We start from the raw sequence: 23,945 nt of genomic DNA on the forward strand, positions 1-23,945 counted from the left end.
ATCACCAGTCCCAGAAAACGCCTGGGGTCTAGGGTTCGCCAGCCTTCGGGAAGCCTCACTGTTCTCCGCGAGGTCGGTTTTGGGGGTTGTGCCAAGCTCCTCCTTCCCACCTTTGCTGACCCGGGAGACGGGCTTTCTCTCGAATTTCCGTTGTCTGGACACTCGGGGGCGGCTGCCACCCATGAGCCCTGTAGGATTTCCTGCACCTGCCGGCAGCAGGGGGATTATCTGGGTGTGTTACTCTACCAGGGACTTTGAGCTCTGATGCTAAAAGGAGACACATTTGCTGGAGGAGAGGCTGCAGGCACACGGGGCCTCGGAGGTGTGTGTTCAGCAGGGTCACCCGGCAGTGCCCCGATTTTCCCAGGGGTGTAGCAGGTGCATACACCCAGCAAGGCCAACCTCAAAGTAGGCCAATTTCCAGGAGGAAATAGGCAAAGGCAGGCGGCCTGGAGCAAGGCAGTAACCTAGTTCAGCAGACACAGAGCGGCGGCAAGAAGGAAGGATTCAAGGCGGCTGAGCCTGGACAGCCAGGGGCAGCGAGGGGTGGGCACAGATCCGCCCAGGCCACCAGTGTCGGGTGGGTGACATCGCAATTTACACACGAGGGCAGAGACAGACAGGGACAGCTGCCACCTGAGGAACCGTCATGGAGGCTGGGCTCGCCCGTATTCTGCAGAGAAAACCACGGTGAGGGGGGACACTCCCCAAGGGCTGTATCTGGGAGCGCAGCACCCGTGGCCGGCCGGGCTGCCCCGGGGCCGACGGGGAGCAGGGTGTAGCGCCGGGTTCTCTGACCCAAATGAAAACTCAGTGATGTGGGACCGGGTTTGAAAAGTAGGAAAGTCTCTGTGCACACTTCCCGGGGGACCCCCCATTTCCAGGCCAGAGGGGCCGAGGAGCCTTACCAGTTTTTTAAGACAAGAGTTGTAATCAGAGCAGCTATGACCATGATGAGGGAGACAGTGATGGTGATGATCTGATGAACAGCCAGACCTGGAAGAGAGGAAGTGGGGGGCAGCCGTGAGACCAGGGTGTGAGCAGAGGAGCCCAGCAGGGGCAGGGCCCTGTTCCTGCCAACTCAGGTCTCTCTTTCCCCAGGTGCCCTGGCTACCAGCGCTGTTGTCACCTGAAGTCCAGGAAGCGAGGCCCCAGCCCTGGCCTCTCTGGGTCCCCCAGCTGTGACCGGGCCCGCGGGCAGCTGTGTCCTTTCTCGCACCTACCTGCCGAGCCCGCCACCTGGCCCAGGTAGGTTCTGGCTGACGCATTCCTCCAGCCCCTGTCACCCCTCCTCCCACCTGGGTGAGGGGCAGCATCTCTGAGCAGCAGCGCATTTGGCCTGATGCAGGAGGGGCCAGGACGGCCCAGGATTTGTTGGGAAGGTGGGGGACAGTGAACGTGGGTTGACACCCCCCGGCAGACTCCGGGGTACTTGGATCGCTGGGGTGGCAGGAAAGGCTCCCACTTCCGGTCCTCTACCTGAGGCTCTTTTCCTCCTGACAACACATCTGTCACTACCTTCCTAGAACACGGACACTGGGGGCAACCTCAGCAGACTCCACTGGTCCGTAAAAGCCACGTGCAGAGGCCTTGTCCTCCTCCAGTCAGACAGAACCCTACCTGAGGAGCCAGGCCGTAAAGGTCCCGGGGGCTCCGCACCGAGCCCTGCACGCAGCAGCGTCTTGCCCCACCCAAGTGCCCGTTTGCCCTGTTGTGTTCTTGCACCTGGGTGTTTAAGCACCTGCATCTCTCCACTGCTGGTGTCCATCTGCAGAGGCCCACCTATCACCCCAGAGGGACCTAGCAGGCCCCGGGGGGGCAGGGGTGGGTGAGAACAGCATGTGTGTGTGTCCCAGTGTGGAGGATCTCAGAGTAGAAGATTTTTCTGGCGGTCTCCCAAGGACACAGTCTCGCAAACAGATGTTACCTCTCTACCGAATATGATCCTCGTGGGGGGAATGGCTAATAAATGATTCAAAGTTGGCATGACCAGAAAACAGGCTTTCTCCTCCCATTTGCCCATCATCCGGGATATTTCTGTTTGTCGTGAGGGATTCCCGTCCCGAGCCCACAGGATAAGCACCACTAGGAAAACTGGAGAAGGCACATGGATTTGGTACATGGAAGTCACGGACTTCCCCTTATTTATTCTTTTATCCACTGATTCGAGAACCAGTTACTGAGCACCTCCTGCATGCCAAGCAGTGTTAGTTCTGACCAGCTCAGCCATGGTGCCCACCTGGAGCTGCTCTAGTGCCCAGTTTTTAAAGTGGCAGCATTCACTGCTCGTTCTGGACGATGGCTTAACATACACCTATGCCCAAGTTGTGGCACCTACTATAAGCCTTTGGGCCAGTTTACTTTCTCATCTAAGACTGCCAAGTCAGCTTTGCAATGGAACTGATAGCTAGTTATGCCGCAGGAACCACCCTCTGTCTCACCAACAATGGAGTGCCCACCAGCTCCAGTAATCCCTAACTATTCAGCAGCTTCCCCAACACCCAACCGAGACCTTGTTGGCAGAGGAAGGGTTGAAAAGGATGCTGATGGTGAGTGATGATGATGATGGTGATGGTGATGATGGTGACGATGATGATGGTGACGATGATGGTGGTGTGATAGTGATGATGGCGATGGTGGTGGTGATGGGGATGATGGTGATGGTGATGATGATGCGGATGGGGATGATGGCGGTGGTGATGATGATGGTGGTGGTGATGACGGTGGTGGTGATGACAGTGGTGATGATGGTGATGAATGTGGAGATGATGAGAGTGATGATGGTGATGATGGTGGTGATGATTATCTCAGGCATGCTCAACAAGTTGTAGCAATTGTCAGATGTGCATGATCCCATTTATTCCTGATAACAACTCTCAAAGGTAGATACTGTCAGCATCGGTCATGGAAGTGAAAACTATGTGGGCCAGTTTGTGTAAATTCCCTGGATCACATAGGGTCTATTGGCTCCAAAGCTCGTAATAAGAGCAGTAGTATATGATTCTGAGCTCAGATTTCATTCATCTGGTTTTGCTCTGACCTTCTTTAATCTCAGTCTTGGTCTCCTTTCTCCCAAGACTGAGGCTGGCACCTCTCTAATCTACATTCCTGGAGAAGAACATTCGTGGAGGCAGGCTCTTGAGCCTCATCATCCCCTCCACGGATAGATCCCTTGGGAAGTGCTCTGGGTCCATGCAAAAAGCTTCTCAGGCGTTTGTTGGCAGGTTACACCCCAACTCCCATGGCAAGAACTGAGTCTTTGTTTCTTGGGCTAAACCCTCCATCTTGTAGGTCAGGCGAATTCAACTTACGGAGGCTAGTGATATAAAAGAATACCCTGAGTGGGTGAGCCAAGAGGAGCAGCAGGGGCTGGCTGAACTTCCAGGCGACGCCTAGCCGGAGGCACTGAGAGCCCTTTCAAGAGCAGAGCTCTGTGCCGTCCTTTCCCCAACATCTGCAGGACCATGGGAGGCATAGGGCACTGCCAGATTTTGACCTCTCGTCTTCCTACTATGGGAATTCTGTCGCGTTGAATATCTTCAGTGATAAAGTCCTTGGAAGAGAGGAGTTCCAAGACCAGCCACATCTTAGATGTTTGACTGCCTCCCATTCCCCCTGTGGGTTAGGATGGGAAAGCACTGATTCTCCCAGTCTGACAGATGTAAGAAACTGAAGCCTGGGGGAGAAATGGTTGGCTCAAGGGCCCCCCTCCCTCACTGATGACTCTCAGAACAGAAGATCAGCCCTTTGCTTGAGGTCCTCATAAGTCCCTGAAGCCCCTTAAGAAAGGGTGTCATCATCTTTACATCCACCCCTAGCCCCACGCATGCTCTAACACAGTCGCTTGCAACTGTAGCTATGGGACACATTACATTAATAGTTGAAAAGTAGAATATAAAAATGAAGGGAACAGGGAGAAAGATATAATCCCAAGGTGTGCCTTGTTCTGGAGGCCCTTCTTCTGACTTCGGTGTGAAATTCCTCCATAGAACTTACCAAACTAAAATTTGGCAGAAATGATATATGGGTTAATATATTACCAGCCAGATCATCTGGGTAAAAATACGACAATAATAGAATGGCTATGCTTTCTGGAAAGACTTCTCTATGCCAGGCGCCTTGCTAAGTCTTCACACATGATCGATTTAATCCATCAGCATCCTGCACTTTTTCACCTGCCTGACCAACGAGGAGCCTGATGCTGAGGAGTAAAGTGACTTTCCCATCATCACTTGGCAGATCCAGGATGGAAGGCAATTCTCTGCTCCAGGGCCTCAGAGAAAATAAAATATCTAACGCCAAACTAACCCATCTGTGGCCACATTCTGGTCATAAAATTGGCTAGAGGCAAACATCTGACTACTCCTCACATACTGCCTTTGCAAGGCAAACAGCCTTCTGCTTCAATGCCTGGCCCATAGGGCTCATGCACAAAACGTCAATGCTACAAGACGATCCCACAGACCCCATACTCATGATGGCTGAACAAGGATCAGGCCTTTTGACGTGTGGCAAGAATGACACTTGTAAGAAGCAGTTTGGAAGACAGAAATCCATAAGGATGCCTCCCTTCATTTCCTTTCTTTGGGAGGTCGGCTACTAAGAAGAGAACAGAACAACGTGTGAGAAGTGGTTCCGTGTCAATCATCTGCCCTGTTATGTAGTCCTCTCCAAATGCCAGCCATCCTTCCTTCATCTGTGTAAATCCCTGTAGTCTGGCCATAAAGGGGCAGAGAGTAAATAGTTTAGGTTTCGCTGGAAGTGTGGTCTCTGTTGCAACTTCCCAATCCTGCCATTACGGGGCCAGACCAGCCACGGCCCATGTGCCAACCAATGGGTGTGGCTGTGTGCCAATAAAACTTTATTTACAAACACAGGCAGCGGCCAGATTTGGCTCATAGGCTATATAGTTTGCTGGGCTCTAACTTAGGTGAATAGCTGAAGGTGGTTTGTCTTTATGAATTAATGAGAATATATACCTGTTTTGAATGATTGGTTAAAGCCAGGACTCCAATGGCAATCCTTTGGTTCTGAAGACTAGAACCTTCCTCCTCCATCTTCAAAAGTTTACTGAGTTCTGCGAATTTCACTGGCCAGTTTCACCCCGCTGGGTTTGTCTCTGTGAGGTTGGCTTGAGAATAGATCATGATGCATGACAGTTCCCTTGAGAACTCAATAGATTGGATTCTTGGTGTTTGGACACCAAAACTCAGGGAGAATGTTACCAATGCAGTCCCTCCAAGGACCCACAGAATTATTTTAGCCATATGTCTCCATTTCCTCCATTGGGGTAGAAAAGGAGCCGCATTTTGTGAAAAGACGAGAACCTTCAGATCACAGAAGTGGTGTACGGAGAGGGACCTTTCCCTACTGGCTTTCGTCACCCCACACAAATGACAGGGTTCTTAGGAGGCTCTCTACCCCGATTCTCTCCTTCCTCACTCCTTTCTGCCGATACTTACACCTTAAATAATGTCCCCTCTGGTCAGGTCCCTTGTGGCCATTGCATAATGCAGGCAGGAACATCTGTCCCCCAAACCCCACTGACCCTGGACAGGGCAACGTTAGTTAGTAGAGTATCTACAGCCCGCTGTGAGGGAGGCTACGATCTGGTGAACAATGATGTTACCTTAAGTGAATGTGCACTCTCCACCCCCAGAAAAGCAACAAAACACAAACTTTCTCCCCTCTATTTACAAGGTCACCATCGAATCCATCTTCAAATGCTCTGCAATTCAGACCTGGTCCCAGAGTGCACGGCGTGCTGTGCGGGGGGTTCTTGCTTCCCCTTCCTGACAGGTGTTATTGTTCCTGCTAATTTAGGGGCTCTTTCTGCTCCTGGTAATTGCCACTGTATACTAATGTGCTAGGAATCAGCTGCCATCCAGATAATGAAAAATTATACCTGGAATAATGGATGGGGACAGATGGATTAGCGAACTCTGCATCAATCAATAGGGCTTTTATGGTTATATTTGTGGTGTTTTGTAATAAGATCAGGCCCTGGAGATTGATGTGGGCTTGGTAATCTATCTCCAGGTCTGGATGGGTTTTTGATTAAACAGAAGCTGAATCGCACACAGGCCACTGTCCGTGACAAAAACAAAGCCATCGAGGGCCTTCTTTCCCACCACTTGAGGGGCATGTGGGCACATCTGGCTGGTGCACTTGGGTGGAGGCAGGAACGATGGCCCTGGAGTTTGCTGAGGCAGAGGGACGACCCATCTGTGCTGACAGCAGCTCGTTTTATGATACAGGGATCTCATGCGCTTGCCCTGCGGGGACAAAGACCTGTTGGCCAACGGATCCAGGGACGCCTGTCTTCAGGGGCTTGACAGGTGAGAGGCGACAGGGTTTTCCAAAGGGCCAATCGCACTGCAAAAACACCATTCCTTTCCACAGAGGCTGCAAAACACAGACTGCACAGCACATCTCTGACAAAGTCTCTGGGAATACGGGGACACTCACAGCATCCCCTGCAGGACGGGGGAGAGGCCAGCCCAGCTTTCTTGAGGAGCAGGCGCTCCAGGGTTTGGGCTCATTCTGAAGCACCTGGCCACCTGACAGGGCGGGGAAGGCTGCCGAGGGGAAATGCATCTTCCCAAACCAGGATGCTCCAGAAAAACAAGGCTACCAGCTTTTGTGGCAAGGACACCAAGGGGTGTGCCGTTTTCTGAGTGACCCCCGCAGTGACCTCCACATAGTGGGTGATGAGGGGGCCTCCAGCCAAGACCCTGTGGAAAGCAAGCTGCCTCTCACTGAAATTCTCTCCAGCCGCGAGCAGGACCACCGCCTAAAGAGAACAGAGTCCGCCTCTGGAAATGGCTGTGCTAACACCTCACAATAACAGGTCGGAGGCAAGTCCTCGAGGAATCAAAGGACCCAAGTCAGTTTGTCCTCAGCCGGGACATCTGGCCACGGCCGGAGACGGTTTTGGTTGTCACACGGAGGTGAGGGGTCGGTCCTACTGGCATCTAGCGGATAGACACCGGAGATGCTGGCAGATGTCCTACAGAGCACAGGATGATCCCATAAGAAGGGATGATCTGGCCCAAAATGTCAAAGTGCTGAGTTTACTCACTAAAGGAAGAAATGCATGAATGACACCAGGAAACAGGTGTCCCCCATATGAACCCTGGATGGTCACACCCTCCAAACTGACTTGCTGGTACACCATTGCTGTGGCAGCCCCTCGTGAGTGGGTCAGAAATGTCCCGACCACACCCCACGTAGCCACAAAGGTGAGATGTGGCCCTTCGCCCATCACGATGTCCCCGTTCTCCCTCAGGTACTTCCTTCCTAGTAGCAACGGTGAGGCTGGGGGAGGGTGTGCAGAACTGCCCTCTGGCATCTGCTGTGGGTGAACCCACCTCGTCACGCTCCTCTCAGTGGCGGTGGATGCCTGGCGGTGTTCTCAGTGAATCATTCACGCACAGCTCCCCACAACCCATGAGGTGGGTGCAGAGATGTTCCCCACTTCTACAGAGAGGTTGGGGGACTTTGTCAAGGTGGCGCAGTGTAATCTGAGAGGTCCCCAAGACCACTCTCAGGTTCACAAATTCACTCAAAGGACTCACAGAACTGAACGAAGCGTTAACACTCAGCTTTGGTTTACTACAGTGGGAAAAAAACACAGATTAAGATCAGCAATGAGGAGGGGGCAGGGGGCAGAGTCCAGGAGAGGCCAGGCAGGAGCCCACAGTCGTCCCCTCCCAGCAGAGGAACGTGGGCAGCCCTACCTCCCACCAGTGACGATGCCCGACAACACGCACAGAGTGTCACCAGCCCGGGAAGCCCCCTGAGCCTGGGTGTCCAGTCTGTGCAGTGGCTTGGTCATGTAGTCGTGGCCGGCCCAACGAGCTGACACCCTGTAACCCAAGGCCCCCACCGTAAACCACATTATTAGTGCAGGCTATCTGGTAAACCAGGACATTCTTATCAGGGAAGACATTTGGAAGGCTTACAGTGACCTCCCAGGAGCTGGGGTCAAGGTCATTCCTTTGAGCAAAGCTAATCCTTTAGTGCACATACAGCTAAGACCCAGCAAACCCATGACTCAACCCCCAGCAGGCCTGGTCTGGGACCCATGCCTTTAGCTGCTCTCCTGCACAGCCCGCTGGAGGACACTGGCTCTTTCCCCACGGGGGATGGCCAATGGCCATGCTGCTATGATCTAGGGAGAGCCTAGGCATCAGCATGCACACCCCACTGGCTAGGGTCCCCCAAATTGGGTTTGGTCTCCTGCCATCAGGCTCAACTAAAGCTGTCCCATCCACAGGTCAGCTACATCGAGGAGCAAATTCCTCACACGAGGAAACTTTCTCTGCATTTGAAGACTCCCCTGAATTTCAGGGCACCGTGGGGAGACAGAGGGAGCTGGGGGCCAAAAAGATCGCACAGCATCTGGGTCCAGACTCCAACAAACACACTGGAGTCCACGGAAAGGGTGGGATGTGGTGGGCAGAGAGGCTGGGAAAGCCCATTCACTTCCAGTGGTGTCCTCATTTTATGGATTGAGCTGTGTCTCCCCAGAACTCATATGTGCAAGCCCTATCTGCTGGTGCCTCAGAACGTGACCTTATTTGGAAACAGGGTCATTGCAGACGTACTTAGTTAAGATGAGGTCACACTGGGGTCAGTGGTCCTAACCCAATATGACTAGTGTCCTGATAAAAAGGGGGGATTTGGAGACGGATACGCACACAGGGACAAGGCTGGATTCCCGCCGTCAGAGCCCATGAACCACCAGAAGCCGGGACAGAGGCTGGGATATCCTCCCCTGGAACCTTCGGAGGGAGCACGGCCCTGCTCTCAACCTCTGGCCTCCCGAAGTCTAAGGCAGTAAAACCCTGCTGTTTCCACCACCCACTCGGGTATGTTGTTATGACGGCCCTGGGGACCGAATACACCTGAGCTGAAATGCTTTGTGGAGGCCCAGGAGCCTCGGGTGGGGTGGGGGTGGGGGGTGGTCAGGCAGAGCCACGGAGGCCCTCGCTGTACTTCTCAAAGCCACGATCCACCAGACAGCGGACTTCAGCCAGCCCCAAGACAGCTGGTGCTGGCACCTGAGAGTCAGGACCCAGGACAAGCAGCCTGGTCCCTCTGTAGTGGGATGGACAGTGTCACAAGACCCAGGACAAGCATCCTGGTCCCTCACCCCAAATTCATGTCCACTTGTGCAACCTCAGAATATAACTTCATTTGGAAATAGAGTCTTCGCAGATTTAATTAATTACTTCAGGATCTTGAAATGAAATCATCCTGGATTTAGGGTGGGCAGTCAATGCAATGGCTGGTGTCTTCCAAAAACCCCGAAGAGGGCACAGAGAGACATGGACAAACTCCACATGACAGTGACACAGAGGCCAGAGGGGTCAGGAGTCCAGAGTCAGGAGCCCATGGCTGACAGCAACCAGGAGAAGCTGGAGGAGACAGATAGGACCCTCTTCTAGAACCTTCAGAGAAGGCGCGGCCCTACTGGAGTCTTAGTTTTGGCTTCAGGCCTCCAGAACCTCGAGAGAACAAATTTCCATTGCTCTGAGCACCTCCCCCCCCCTCCCCCCCGCCAACCGCCGTGGGCTTCTCCCTGGCGGCCCTAGAGGTTCACATACTTGCTTGGCCTCATGATTCTCTCTCAGCAGAGTTAATTCAGAGGATGCTGGAACACTGTTAGCCGTGTGGCTGGCGCACAGTAGGCTCACAGCAGGAGTCTTCCCCGTGTGGCCGCGAGCCGTGCTCCTCCTCCCTGCACACACACGAACCCCACCCCCCAGGGCTTGGTGACAAATGGGGCTGCGGTTTGCCTATCTCCCCCTCTCTGGGGTCCCGGACACCACGCTGAGCAGAGAGGCCTTGAAGCAGAGGTCAGAAAACTGGGGCCTGAGGGCCGAAGCCAGCCCCACCATCTGAGTCTGTCAATAAAGTTTTATTGGCACGTGGCCTCACCAAATTCCTGGACGTGATGTCTGAGCTTGCTCCTGTGCCTCCAGGACAGGGTCCAGTCGTGTGGCCTGAAAGCCTAAAAGAGCTGCTATCTGTCCCTTTAGGAAAGAGTTGGGGACCCCTGCCCTAGAGGGCCCCCGAGAACTCCACAGTGGATGCTGCTGTGTGTGGCCGGCGAGGACGGGGGCGAGGGAGGCTAGGGAGAATGAGGGCTGGCCCTCCGTGCCCCTGCCCACCCCTGGTCTCAGGGCCTCTCCCGCCGTAGGACCCCACGCACAGGGGCCCCTCGTGGAGGGCAGCACAGGCTGGATAAGCATCTCCGAGCTAATTTACCAGCTCCAAGAAGGGGTTACGCTGGGAGGCCAGGCCCCGTCCATCTGGTCCCTCTGACTCCCCTTCACTGCGCAGCAGTGACCAGGATGCTGAATCCTGGCCCAGGAAATGTGCCTCCCGCCTTGGGCCCTGAGGCCTCTGAGGCCGGCTCAGACCTGCTCACTCACAGGCAGTGTTTCTGAGCAGAAAGGCCAGTCCCGAGGGAAACACAACTCCCTCCGCACAGAGGTTGAGATTCTCAACCTCAGGGAGGCTTTCAAAGCATGAGCACCGCAGCTTCTCCAGCCCGCCTCCCTCTGCCCTCTCCCCAGCCTTGTTTGCCAGTGCCTCCCAGGGTGCATGGAGCATGGGCACACACAGGTTTGCGCGCACACAGGCACCCCATGCATGCACACACACGCACACACAGGCTTGCACACACACAGGCACGCACACACAGGCACCCCATGCACGCACACACAGGCTTCCACGCACACAGGCACCCCATGCATGCACACACACGTACACACAGGCTTGCACACACACAGGCACGCACACACAGGCACCCCATGCACGCACACACAGGCTTCCACGCACACAGGCACCCCATGCATGCACACACACACACACACAGGCTTGCACGCACACAGGCACGCACACACAGGCACCCCATGCACGCACACACAGGCTTGCACGCACACAGGCACCCCATGCATGCACACACACGCACACACAGGCTTGCACACACACAGGCACGCACACACAGGCACCCCATGCACGCACACACAGGCTTGCACGCACACAGGCACCCCATGCATGCACACACACGTACACACAGGCTTGCACACACACAGGCACGCACACACAGGCACCCCATGCACGCACACACAGGCTTGCACGCACACAGGCACCCCATGCATGCACACACACGCACACACAGGCTTGCACACACACAGGCACGCACACACAGGCACCCCATGCACGCACACACAGGCTTGCACACACACAGGCACCCCATGCATGCACACACACGCACACACAGGCTTGCACACACACAGGCACGCACACACAGGCACCACATGCATGCACACACAGGCTTGCACGTACACAGGCACCCCATGCATGCACACACATGCACACACAGGCTTGCACACACACAGGCACCACATGCACACACACACAGGCTTGCACGCACACAGGCACCCCATGCATGCACACACACGCACACACAGGCTTGCACGCACACACTGAACTTACTGCTCATCTCATTCAAAAACAGAAGCAGCTGATACTCAGCTTTGAGCTCAGTAGCCAACATGGAAACGACCCACTTCCTGGACTTAACTCCCAAGAGCACTGGGCCATCTCAGCAAAGGACGGTGGAGGGGAAGGAGGGTGCAGGGGGAAGCCAGCATCGCTCCTCGCTAACAAGAGGTCGGTGGCTGGGGAGGGACGCCCCCGTGGTGCCGATCAGCCAACCTCAGACCAGCAGAGGGGCTTCTGTGAGGAGAGCAGCCACAGTTCACCGCCGTGGGCCTGGTGGCCCGGGCTCTGGGGCCCACGAGTCAGCTGCGGAGTCTGTGGCTGGATTAGTCACCAGGGCCACTGGCACCCGCCACCGGGACGGAGTCCGCATTTAGCCCATACAGTGGTGAATGGATCGAACCGCCAAGCAAACAGCACGCGCTCCCCCGCAAAACCTGGCTGCCGTCCCTCTCAGAGCATCCTCGCCGTGCGACCTGGATATTCCCGTCCCCCAGAGGACGTGCCAGCACCGCCGTGGAGCTCCGGATTGGGAGCCGGCGCTCAGTGCGTGTGCGGAGGGCAGTGGCTCTCGCCCTGCTTAGCGTCACTTACGTGGAGTGTGGGCAGAGGCTCAGGCTGCCTTCCTGGTGCGGGACGGCTGGTGCTGGGCGTACCAGCTCCGTGCGTGGCCTGGAGCAGGTGCCTGCTACGTGCATTCTAGATAAAGGGACGCACCAATGCCTACCGTGTATCGGAAAGCCCAGCACACGCACCATGGCCAGATTCCCACCCAGAGGCCAGTCCTGGAGGCCTGAGTCCTGCTAATCTTTCTAGTTGGGGATCTCTTTAAAAATACGTTCCCTGTGCCCCAGACGCCTACCCAAGCCCGAAGGCCAGGGCCCAGACTGGAGGGTATCCACTTCCCGTGGCTTGTGCACTTGTCTCCTCTTGATTCTCAGTGGCATCTCAGCATGTTGACTGTAGCCCAGGACAGAGATGCTGTCTAGCAGCCACAGGGGCAGGGCAGAGCCTGGCAAGTCCTCTCGGGCCTGCAGGCAGAGACACAAGGGCTGAGGAAGCGGTTCCCAGATGCCGGCCAGATAGCGGAGGCAGACCCTGGCGAGAAGACCCTTACCTGTCGGTGTGTCAATGGTGAGGACAGAACTATGGGACGGTCACAGATGTCACCATGAGCTCGGCTGCGCCTAGAGTGGGCTCCCTCGCGTTCTGCCCCAGCACGGATCTGAGGCTCTGAGCCACCTGCCTCCTGAGCCGTCTGGAGGCCAAAGAGGACACACAGGATGCCCCCGCCCGGCGCCCGGGGCAGAGCAGGTGCCATCGCAGCTCCTGTCCGGGGGGTCTTGGGCAGAAAAAAGCAGTGTTTGGATGCAGCCCTGAGAACCTGATTTCTGGTGGAAGCTGCCCCTACCCACCGGGGTCATTCCTGAGGGCCATCCCAGGGGAGCTGTGCTGTCGTGGAGCAGAGGCACGTCAGTGTGCCCTTCAGGAAGAGTGAGGCAGAGGGGATGTGTCTCTGCTGTGCCCACAAGGACCTCAGACAGCCGCCCTATCCTCCCTCGTCCCCAGGCTGGGTCTGACTGCCCCTGATGTCACATGATGGAAAAGTGACAGTGTTATGTGTTCGTTCAACAGCTGAGGACCTACTATGTGCAGACACAGGCTAGACACTAAGCTGCAGCCTGGTGCCCACCACGTGCATGTCGCAGTCTAGGGGCCGGAGGGGCAGGCGCCAACCATCACGCTTGGGAGTAAACGTGCATTGTGTCTGTGACAAAGGCTTCAATGGCAAGAGGTACCATGATGGCCCAGGAGGGAGGCAATCAGGCAAGACACCCGGGGGCCCCAAGTCTTCACCCCGCCCTCTGGCCACACTCCGGTCACACTCCTGGCTGCATCACTTTGCAGTGTCCCCCACCCAAGGAGGGGGTGACCTGCCCCAGCAGTTGCCTCTGGGCCGTGCCTGGGGCACAGGCTCGTTCGCACGTTTGCTGTCACCAGGAGAACGTGCCGGGCCCAGACGCAGCAGGTTTACACCCTGAGTTTGGTGCTGTTCGTTGCTGGGACGGTAGCTAACTGATACTCTCAGTGAAAGGGGAGGGCGGTCTTCCAGGCAAAGAGAAGGAACCGCACGGTCCAGGGTCACAGGAGACTGCCAGGGAGGCCCCAGGACACAATACAGGAGATGACTACTCCCTGCGGGGCAGGGCGGCTTCAGGTCCAGAGAGCTCAGGGTGTCAGATGTTAGCAGGCGCCACATCTCACTCACTCTGTCGCCATGTCCCTGAGCAGCTACTCACATACGAGCCACGGTCCCAGGGTCTCCCCTTGGAAACTGAGTTCTGGCACACAGGACGCAGAAGGGATACGGGACAGACTGGGTTTGCTCTGTAGAAGAGAGTTTTGGGAGGTGTCTGTGGGCAGCTGAAGGCACCCACCCGCAGGGGCTAAAAGGGATACAGACCACGGCCCTCCCCAAAGACGCTTCTCAGCATTCCAAAGCGAGAGTTTTGTGCTGTCGTTGGAACCGGGGGCTCCGTGCGGGAAGCTGAGCTCCCTGCTAGAGGCCCCTGACACACGAGCTTGAGAACTGTCTGCTAAAGAAGCCTGTGTCCTAAAGTTGGTTTGACCCAGCACCCCCCGTACAAGCCGAAACAGGCGCCCTCCTCTCGCATCACGTGCGTGTCTGAACCCCAGGCGGAACATGGTCCCCGTGGAATTCTGCAGCACACAGGCTCGGACAAGCCTCTGCTTTGGCGATCGGAAGTCAGAGGAGGGCTGTCCACGACCCACAAGGGCTACGAGCACCACCCGGAGCATCCGGGGAGCACTGGTCCTGGACTCGCTGTGTGGAGCTCCGGCCACCGCCGAGCGGCTTCCTGCGCAGCCAAGCCCCTGACCTCGGCTGGCATTTGCTGCAGGGCCCTGTGGTGGCCACCGCTCGTCTACACGCTGGCGGAGCTGGGGAAGCCCATCAACAGCTGCCTTCCGGGGACTCGGTGAGCTCAGAGTCAGGCCTTTAGGGTTGAACCGAGCCCGAGGGGCAGGAAGGGAGGGAGGATCCGGCCACGTCCCTTCAGAGCACGGTGCAGCTTGCAGACAGAGCCCGGTGCTCAGCTGGCCGTCGGCTCTGCCTTCAAAATTCACTGACAATGTCAACGGAGCCAGCGGGAGGGAGATGGCTATCCCTGCGTTCCATTAAAATCACTGCGAAGCCCTAAAGTTTGAGGAAATTGCAATGCAATTTGGATGGGGCGGGGAGTGTGGGAGAGAAGTCCACCAGCTTCCCGCAGGGGTGCTCGGAGCACTTTTTAAAAGCTTCCTGCTGGGGAATATCGTTAATCCCAATGGCGGCCACCGGTTGCATGCTGCTAACTACCATTTTATTAAAAACAATAAACAGACAAATACATGTATTCAACAGGCCCAAATTCCCCCTCCCCCACCCAGGGGTCCCGCATGGCCAGCCCACTGCCCTCAGGAAGTTGTCTGACCCCCTTCTCCCACCAGGAGGGGGCACTTAAGAGTCACTACTGTCCCCACCCACCCCAGCTCCAAGGCAGGGCGACCTGTCCGGACAGCTGGGAAGGGCAGGCCAGGATAGGCCCAGGCAGTGGTGGCTCCGGGCACTGGTCCGCGCGATGCCAGGAGAGCAGGGAGGAGGGCCTGAGGGGTGGGAGGTGCAGGGGAGGGGTGGCACGTGGTGGGAGATGGAGGCTGGGGAACAGCTGCCCTTTGCTTTGACGTGTGCTCCTGATGACATTTGAACCCACGATTGCAAGACGGCCTTTCAAAGCCCAAGACTGGGGCCCTGCCAAAGAGAACAAGCAGAAACCACCTCAGTCTGGGGGATCAGAAGCCAGGAACTCCCTGCGAGTTTGGAGAACAGAAGAGGCGTTGTTGTCCCACCTCCAAGATGACAGCCGTTTGGAGTCAAGGAGGCGTGTGTAGGCTGCAGACAGAAATGGGGGCTGAAGCCTTCCGAGGGGGACGGGCCTTCCAGAAAGACGGAAACCTAGCTTCCAGTCCTCATGATCTCAGCCGAGGTGGCTGAGGGGTGGCCTCGGGGGCAGGGGTCCCAGACGTTTCCTGTGAAGCACCAGGGGTTAGCGGTTTAGGCTTGGAGGCTGATAGGGTCTCATCTCCAAAGCTGCCACGGACACAGGCAAAGAAACAGGTGCAGCCGTGTCCCAGGAAGACTCCGCCTGTGGCCACTGACATTCGAATTGCAACTCATCTTCACGCGCTATGAAATACGACCCTTTCGATTTGCGCCCACCTCAGATCAAATCCTGTCCGCCGCTTCTCATCCACAATGTCCAGCACTGAACCCAAGTTTACCAGGCACACCAGAGGACAGCACCAAAGAGTAAAATCCAAGAGGAAGGACACAACAGACAAAAGCAATGGTCTCACAGAATATCTAGATATTTGTGTTATCAGGTGCTAACTCCAAAATTACAGGTGGTTAATATAGTAAAGAGAACAGGTTACAAGACTGAGACTTTCCGGAGGGAACGGCGATACGTATAAACACTAATATCTTATGTACAGATCACGTACGTGAATAATTCATATGTGTGCATACAAATAAAACACGTGGGCATTTTTGAAGCAAATAGAATCTGTTCCCGCTAATTCCGGTGGGACTGGCCCTGGGCAGCGGGGGTTTCTTCCTTTCTCGGTCCTGCTCTCCCCACTTGTGTAAAGAGGACCTGAGTCTACATCGGTTGCTGAGCCTGGACACTGTACTTTCAGGGGCTGGAGGAGAATCGAGGAGGGCCCGAGGTCCTCTCTCTCTCTCCTTCCTGTGCTGTCCTCCTTCAACCTGTTCTCTGTACTGGGAGTACAAGATTTCACTAGAAAGGACTTTGAAAACCTTTGGGTTGATCAGCACAGTTGGGCCTTTCCAGCAGCAACGACAAAGATTCTGCCTGAGGAGGAGGTCTGTGATGGGCTCCAGCTGGACTCTTCAGAGGAGGCACATACCATCAGGAGAGGCCCTGGGTGGGACCTGTCTGGTGGCCGGAACAAGGGCCACATGGTGAGGAACCACAGGAGCATGATGAGGCCCACGCAAAATGGGGCACACGGTCTCTTCTGCATCAGGATGTGTCTCCGTGGGCTCCCCAAGACCTGCCACGTCCTGGGGCTCCAGCCTGCGTCTGACGCCTTGAATTCACCATTTTGGTCCTGGTTTTATAGACGTCTTTTGAGAGGCAAACTCCTTGTAAGAGGAATAAATCATTGAGGTGACAGCGTAATTGGGCGGAGATGTGTGGGAAGAAGGCGTGGGAAGTCAAGATCGTTTCTTACTGGCTGAAGGGATTCAGAGCAACAAGAAGATCCTGGGTCCTGATGCGAGGGGTGTCGCTGAGAAGCAAAGAACGAATGGAAATCACGTCTCCGAGGACTCCACGCACAAGCTGTGTTAAGCTCCGCTTATGTATCTGAGTTACACCCTGCGACATAATAATCCTGTTTGTTCAGCACCTGCTTTGTGCCAGGTGGACCCTCGGCCTTCCTAGCTCCGCAGGGCAGCAGACATGGGGTTCACAGCAACTGTGCTGCACTCCCCCCGCCCAGGCAATCCCATCAACTCTCAGAGCCATGGTTACTATCTCCACCCTGACCGTGCCCACAGCATCTTCTGTTCTCATCGTCCTGTCTGTTGGGACCTTGCCCTGGGGTCACTGCATCCCTAAGCACAAAGCAAACCTGTTCCTTCCTTGTCCTTCCATCCTCGTGGATGTCGCCAGTGGTCCCTCCTCCTTTCAGCCCCTCCTTTCAGGACATGCTGGGCTTTACCCCTCTCGTGTATCTGTGATGATTTCCTCCATGCACCGAGCCCTGTACCCTGCACAGCGGCTTCCCTGGCTAACTTGTCCTGTCCCACTGTGGGCAGCGCCGTCACCATCCAGGGAGCTGGCAGGTGTATGGCCTGGAGGGGGTCTGGTGGCATTAGGACAGGGGGGTGAGCAGGAGGCCCAGTCCAGGAGCCAGGCCCCCACCCTCACCCCGGCCAGCCCCTCAGCCTCTGTGTTCAGAGGTACCTGTGCATTGGGCGTCTGCCCAGGTCTGGCCGTGAGTCAGTGCTCCGTGACCCGCTCTCATCATTCCTGAAATGGAAACACACATTGCAAAGAGCAGGGATGCTTTTTCCCTTGGCTTTTGTCTCCACTGCATTCTGTCCTCTCGCACAAAACTCTATCATCTGGTGCGTTCACCAGATCCCTCGTCTTCGGGTGACATAAGCCGGGTCCTGGGTAAAACTGGGGAAGAGGTCCCCAGCAGAACGCGCACACCATGAGGGCTGTGGCACACCCCGGCTGTGGGCTGGGCAGAGAGGCCCCGCACCGAGGCAGAGAGCGCTGCCCCCAGGCTCACCATATAGCCCACGTTCCGGAACTGTAGGGGATCAGAGTGCTCCTTCACAGTCACCCATGTGCTCCAGGCTGCGCTGGACCAAGATGCCAAACCCTCCCCAGGCCACAAAGAGCTCTGCCAGATCCGGAAACCGTGACACTATCTCCGGATGGAGCTGAAGAAGAAACGATCATGACGAGGAAGAAAGGGTGGTGTGGGAGGTGCACCTGCCCAGGCAGGCCCCGCAGGAGTCCCTGGCAGTGGGAGCGCCCAGGGCAACGGAGGGCTGGGCTCGGGCCACCGAGGCGGGTCCCAGAAGTGGCCCGGGCACCACCGGCTTGGCGACCCCAGGCAGGGAGGTTGGCTGACCACTCCACATCTTGGATTCTGCAACAGGAATCAGCAAGAGTGACCACTGCCTCACTCACCACCCCCCAAGTCCGGATCAGGGTGGTGGGGTTCTCATCCCTGTCTCTTGGCCACCCCATCTGAACCGTCACCCTCTCCCTGGGACACTGGATGGTGTTGTTGGAGATGAACACCCACATCGCTCTTCACTCTCTCTCTGTTTCCCTCTCTCGGAAGGTTAGATCCCTTCTTCTCTAGTCCAATCAGACCAAACAGGGGTCCACCTCACCCTCCTCCTGAGGTGACTGCAGTGTCCCCCCATGGGGGTGGAGGACGAAGGGGTCTCACAGGAGATGTCTGGGGTTTGCGGTGCCCCCCGCCATGGCACGTGCCCCACATCAGCCCCATGCTTAGGGGACCTGCTGGTCCTGCTCTGGTGAAGGATGGCATTCTGTGTGTAAGGGCAGTGACTGCCAGGCACACCGCTCCCTCAGGCTCAAAACCCATTTTTAAAAGAGTTATGAGGGTGGCAAGGTCACCCGTCAGGTCCCGTTGGTCACCTCCTAGGCCCTTGTGTAGCTCAGAGGTCTCGAGGGCATTGCGAAATGCCTCCACACCTCCCATCTCCTCTGGTGCACGCGTGTGGACACACACCGGCAAACAGAACCCACACACGCACACGCCCTCCCCTACGTGCGGGGGCCCTGCACACCTCCAGTGTCCCGGTCGCTGCGTCCCTCTGTGCATGTTCCTGGTGGAGGAGCAGACACACCAATCCCTTCATTGTACCTGCAGCGCCTCCCACACAGCCTCCCTCCCGGTCAACTGTCCTCCCAGCACTTGCTCTGAGAAGGGCAGGTGCAAATGCACAGAAGCACCTGCAGCCCGTGAGGCCCACGCCCTGGGCTTGCAGTGTCCCTGCCCCCACGCTGCACAGGCCCAGCGGGTGGCAAGTCAGATGTTATCTCAGATTTGCAGATAAAAACACCAAGGTTCCAAGACAAGGTGACTTCTCCAAGGCGTCTCTGTGGCGCAAAGCCCGGCACGGCTCGAAGGTGGCGCTTGACTCATGTCCCGTGCGAGGCAGACGTGTGGGGCCCGTGGGGCCCGGGGGCACCCCGTCGGCTGCTCCCTGGTTCTTCACAACCCAGCAGGGATACAAAGTCAACGGGACTGAAATGCCAGGACCTTTCGAGGCTGAACGCAGGGGTGGGGGTGGGGGCTTGGCATGTGCAAGAGTTTAGAAACTAAAAGCGCCCCCCCCCAAGAGACAGGCTGGAGTCACAACCCCAGAACCTCAGAATGTGACCCTATTTGTACACAGGGTCGCACAGACGTGATTAGTTAAGATGAGGTCATACTGGGGCAAGCTGACCAGTGTCCCTATAAGAAGGGGAGGCACACAGAAACGCACACAGAAGGTAGAGGCCATGCGGCAACAGAGGCAGAGGGCCAGGTGACTCCCAGGAACCCCTGGGAGTGGAAGAGGTGGGAAGGATCCTCCCCATGGCCCTGTCCACACCTGGGTCCCAGACTCCCGGCCTCTAGACAGTTGAGCACAATTTCGGTTGAGCCCAACCAACAGCCCCAAGGAGCTACACTAACAGTAAAGTTGGGATTCCATGGGGTCAGACAGCTGAACCTTCAGGGGAGGGGTCTTCTGTGGCAGAGCTGTGGGCTGGACCAGCACAGTCCCCCAGCAGCACGGCCTGGCCCACCCACCTGCCTTGTGGAGCGAGGGTTCCTTGCAGGTGGTTTGCACCCTCTGTACCATCCAGCAGGTGCAGGGACCACGGGGACCCGGCACCTTCCCACTGCAGCGTGCGGTGACAGGTGATGCACCATTGTCTCACCTGAGACATCAAAGGTCACCAGCTGCCTTGTCGACTAAAATCCCAATGTGGGGCAGGCGATTTCTCAGGGAAGGGTGCATTTCCAGAGGCCACGCTGAGGACAACCAAGTGAACAGGGGAACCTAAAGCCTGGTGTCCCTTCTGCAAAAGCACCATCCCAGCTGGTGCTGACCAGAGAACGGAAATTTGAAAGAACAGAGTGCAGTACAAGTAGTCTGTACTAAACGTGACTGTTATCATCCTGAGCCACACAACGAATTCTCAGCCACGGTGCGAAATCGGCTTCGGAGCAGACTGGGAGCGGTCAGTGCTGGACATTCGGGTCCTTCCGTGGATGACGACAGCCGGCCACCACTTGTCAGGCCATTGCTACAAGCCAGGTGCCGGGGCAGGCCTGTTACACACGGTATTGCTTGTCCTACAATAATATTCCTACAAAGTGGGGGTGCCTGGGTGGCTCGGTCGGTTGAGCGTCTGTCCAACTCGGCTCTGGTCGTGATCTCACAGTTCGTGAGATCAAGCCCCATGCCAGGCTCTGTGCTGACAACACAGAGCCTGCTTTGGACCCTCTGTCTCCCTCTCTCTCTCTCTCTCTGCCCCTCCCCTGATTAAAAATAAATAAAATGTTAAAAAAAAAAATCTCACAAAGTACGTGTAGCAGGACGGAGAGCAGCCCACCGAGATATGCCGGAGTCCTAACTCCCTGCACCTCTGAATGTCACCTTATTTGGAAAGAGAGACTTGGGAGACATAATGAGTTAAAGACCTCCATTATCCTGGACTTAGGGTGGGTCCTAAATCCAACGAGAGGCGGAACCAAGAGGGGGACCAGGGCGCACAGAGACGGGGGAGGGGGAAGTCCACGCAAAAAATGGGGCAGAGCTTGGAGCGATGGGGTCCCGAGCCCAGAGCCACTGGAGCCCCAGCACCTGAAGAGGCAGGAAGCATCCTCCCCCAGGGCCTACGCAGGCAGCACAGCCCTATGCACGGCTGGATTTGAGACTCCTGGTCTCCAGACTGGGAGGCGATAAATTTCTGTTGTTTTCAGTACCACTCGTTTCCTGGAGGCCCCAGGAAAGTCACACGGTAGATTTTGCCATCTTCACCTTACGGTGGGGGACAGTGAGGCTTATCCAGGTCACCTGTAGTCCCCAAAGGAGCAGAGCCCGTGTTCAGACTCAGCTCGGCCCGATTCCAAACCCTCCTTCTCTCCACGGGCGCTCAAGTCCCAGCTGGACACCTAGGAAGGCCACTCACCCAGCAGGGAGGGACTTGGGAGGAGGACCCTCTGCACGAGAGTGTGTTTCCCGCTACTCAGTGGCCTCTGCTGGCCAGACTTCCCAGAGATCCCCAAATGATCTGCCTACCTTGGACTCAAAGCTGAACGCAGAGGGCACGCCTCCCTCGCACCTTTCGGAGAGGACCTTCCATCCCCACCCTCAGTGCTCCATCCCGGTGCTCTGGAAACTCCAAGACATGCATCATTCATGCCTGAGCTAAATCAATCCAAGGAGCGTGCTGCTGACCCACAGGGGGAGGGTGATGCGTGCATCCGGCGGAGGAGGCGGGGAACCCCAGAGGAGCGCTCCCCCAGGCTCTCTGCTCAATGTTGTACTGAACTTTACTATTCTCTAATCAAATCACCCCAGACCTTTACCTGCCATCCAGGATGGGAAGTGGGGGCGGCACGACTCCCCAAGACATGGAGAGAAGCCAAAGGCTCATAATGGGGGAAGGAAAACAGCGAAGCCGGGACACCTGTTCCCTCTTCGGAGGAAGGGAGCCCGGAATCACACCTGAGTCTGCTTCAGCGTGGGATCCCACGCCTGCCGCGTCCTGGCGCGGGCTGAGCAGGAGGGCCCGGAACAGTTAATTCAGGAAATTGTCATCCTGGACTCCCCAACAAACTCCAGCTTTTGAGGGGGTCTCTGATGGCCGTCCGTTAGCATTACTCGTTGTTATTTGGCATGATTGCATGGGATGATGATTTTGATTACTTCAATTCTAGCAGTGGTGGGCAAAGGCAGCTGGAAGTCCCACTGGGATTGTCTTCTTTCTTTCCTTCCAAAGAGACTGTCTAAGGGGCTCTATCCTTGGCGTGGTGGTGGTGTTGGCCCAGGATGGAGAAGGCGCAGGTAGGGTCTGCACCCCTGGGTCCCTCAAGAGCTGCTGAGCACAGGACCCAGCCTCCTCAGGTCTGCCTCTCTCCTGAAGCCCCCATAACCCACATGGTTTTTCCTTTGCCTTCCTGTCACTCTTCATGGTGCTGCCTCTGCCCTTGGGCTAACCAGTGTGCTTGGTTCAACTGCAGTGTGTGTGTGTGTGTGTGTGTGTGTGCGCGCGCGTGCGTGCGTGCGCTGCATGCACACGGCTGAGCCAGCAGGCATGTGCACCTAAGTGCATGCTTGTGTATATGTGTGTGCAGAATTCTGTAGTGTGCATGTGCGGATATGTGCCTGTGCACGCACGTGCCTGCGTCTATATTCAGATCCCCCCCTCTCTCTGGCTGAGCCCAGTCAAGCCCGTGTCTTCCTCCACGGGGCCTCTTCTGTGACACTCAACACCGTGCTCTCTGACAGAGCTCAATAATAGCTCTGTTGATTGATTCATTGACCTTGGACAAATCACTTAAATTCTCAGCCTACTCATCTGCCAGAGGGGGAAAAAAAAAGTCTGAGAGTCCTTTAAAAATCATGAAGCATTATACACACGTAAGGATTACGCTTAAGCTGAACACGGGAAGAATGGCCACATCCAGCACTTGGGAGCCAAGGCTCCTTCTGGGCTAAAGCCACGTACGAGTGGCTACACCGTGTGCTGTGAAGCTCTGGTCGGGCTTTGCTGCCCTTGACAAATGACTCAGGCACTCAAAGGGCCAGTTTGGGCTCAGATGTCCTTTGAAGTCACGGTGGCAGTGCCCGGGAGTCCATGTGTCCTCTCTCCTACTCCCTACTTATAACCCCTCTCAACAGCCCCCCAGCCCATCCAGACAGACCCCATTCCCTCCCGAATGAAAATGCCCCATCGCTTCACCTCCTGAACTGCAGTCCCCGCCTCGCACTGTGATAGTCCAGGGCATGCCGCAGCCCTGCCTTCTCCCATAATTATATCATCAAGCCTGAATCAGCACATGAGCCTTATTGAAGTCAGGAGGCCAATTATTCCCCAATCAATTTTGAGTAGGTAAGTCAGGAATTGTTCTTGGCGAGACCTCCTATAGATGGGGTTGAGCCAACCTGACCTTCACTTTGCAAATCTGTCCCAGCTGCACAGAGCATTTAAGGGCTCAGGTCAAAATGTAAAAGACAAACTCACTGGGGGCGGGGGGTGGGGGCGGGGAGAGTATGAACTGAGAAAAACATTTACGCTTATCTGACTGTGATCTCTTGGCAAAGCCTCAGCAATTATTTGAGGGCCTACAGCTGAATAAATGGATGGATGGATGGATGGATGGATGGATGGATGGACAGATGGATGGATGGGTGGGTGGGTGGATGGATGGAAGGAAGGATAGATGGATGGACAGATGGATGGGTGGGTGGCTGAAAAGATGGGTGGATGGACAGATGGATAGATAAATGGGTGGATGGATGGACAGACAGACAAATGAACAGATGGATGGATGGGTAGGTGGATGGATGAATGGGTGGATGGATGGATAGATGGAAGGAAGGATAGATGGATGGACAGATGGATGGGTGGGTGGATGGAAGGATGGATGGATGGACGGATGGATGGATGGACAGATGGACAGATGGATGGATGGGTGGGTGGGTAGATGGATGGAAGGAAAGATAGATGGATGGACAGATGGATGGGTGGGTAGGTGGAAAGATGGATGGATGGATGGATGGATGGATG

At 56.0% G+C, this 23,945-nt stretch overlaps 1 protein-coding gene across 3 annotated transcripts in view; it reads right to left on the reverse strand.

Moving 5' to 3' along the window:
• AJAP1 (adherens junctions associated protein 1) overlaps positions 1 to 23,945 on the reverse strand; it is a 124,349-nt gene that overhangs the window by 12,431 nt on the left and 87,973 nt on the right. For all 3 annotated transcript variants that reach the window (XM_047871399.1, XM_047871398.1, XM_047871400.1), the window contains exon 3: positions 909 to 996. In XM_047871399.1, coding sequence (XP_047727355.1) covers positions 909 to 996 — 88 coding nt within the window. The remainder of the gene's footprint in view (positions 1 to 908; positions 997 to 23,945) is intronic.

Source organism: Prionailurus viverrinus, chromosome C1, assembly GCF_022837055.1.
Source record: "Prionailurus viverrinus isolate Anna chromosome C1, UM_Priviv_1.0, whole genome shotgun sequence".
NCBI classification, from domain to species: domain Eukaryota; kingdom Metazoa; phylum Chordata; class Mammalia; order Carnivora; family Felidae; genus Prionailurus; species Prionailurus viverrinus.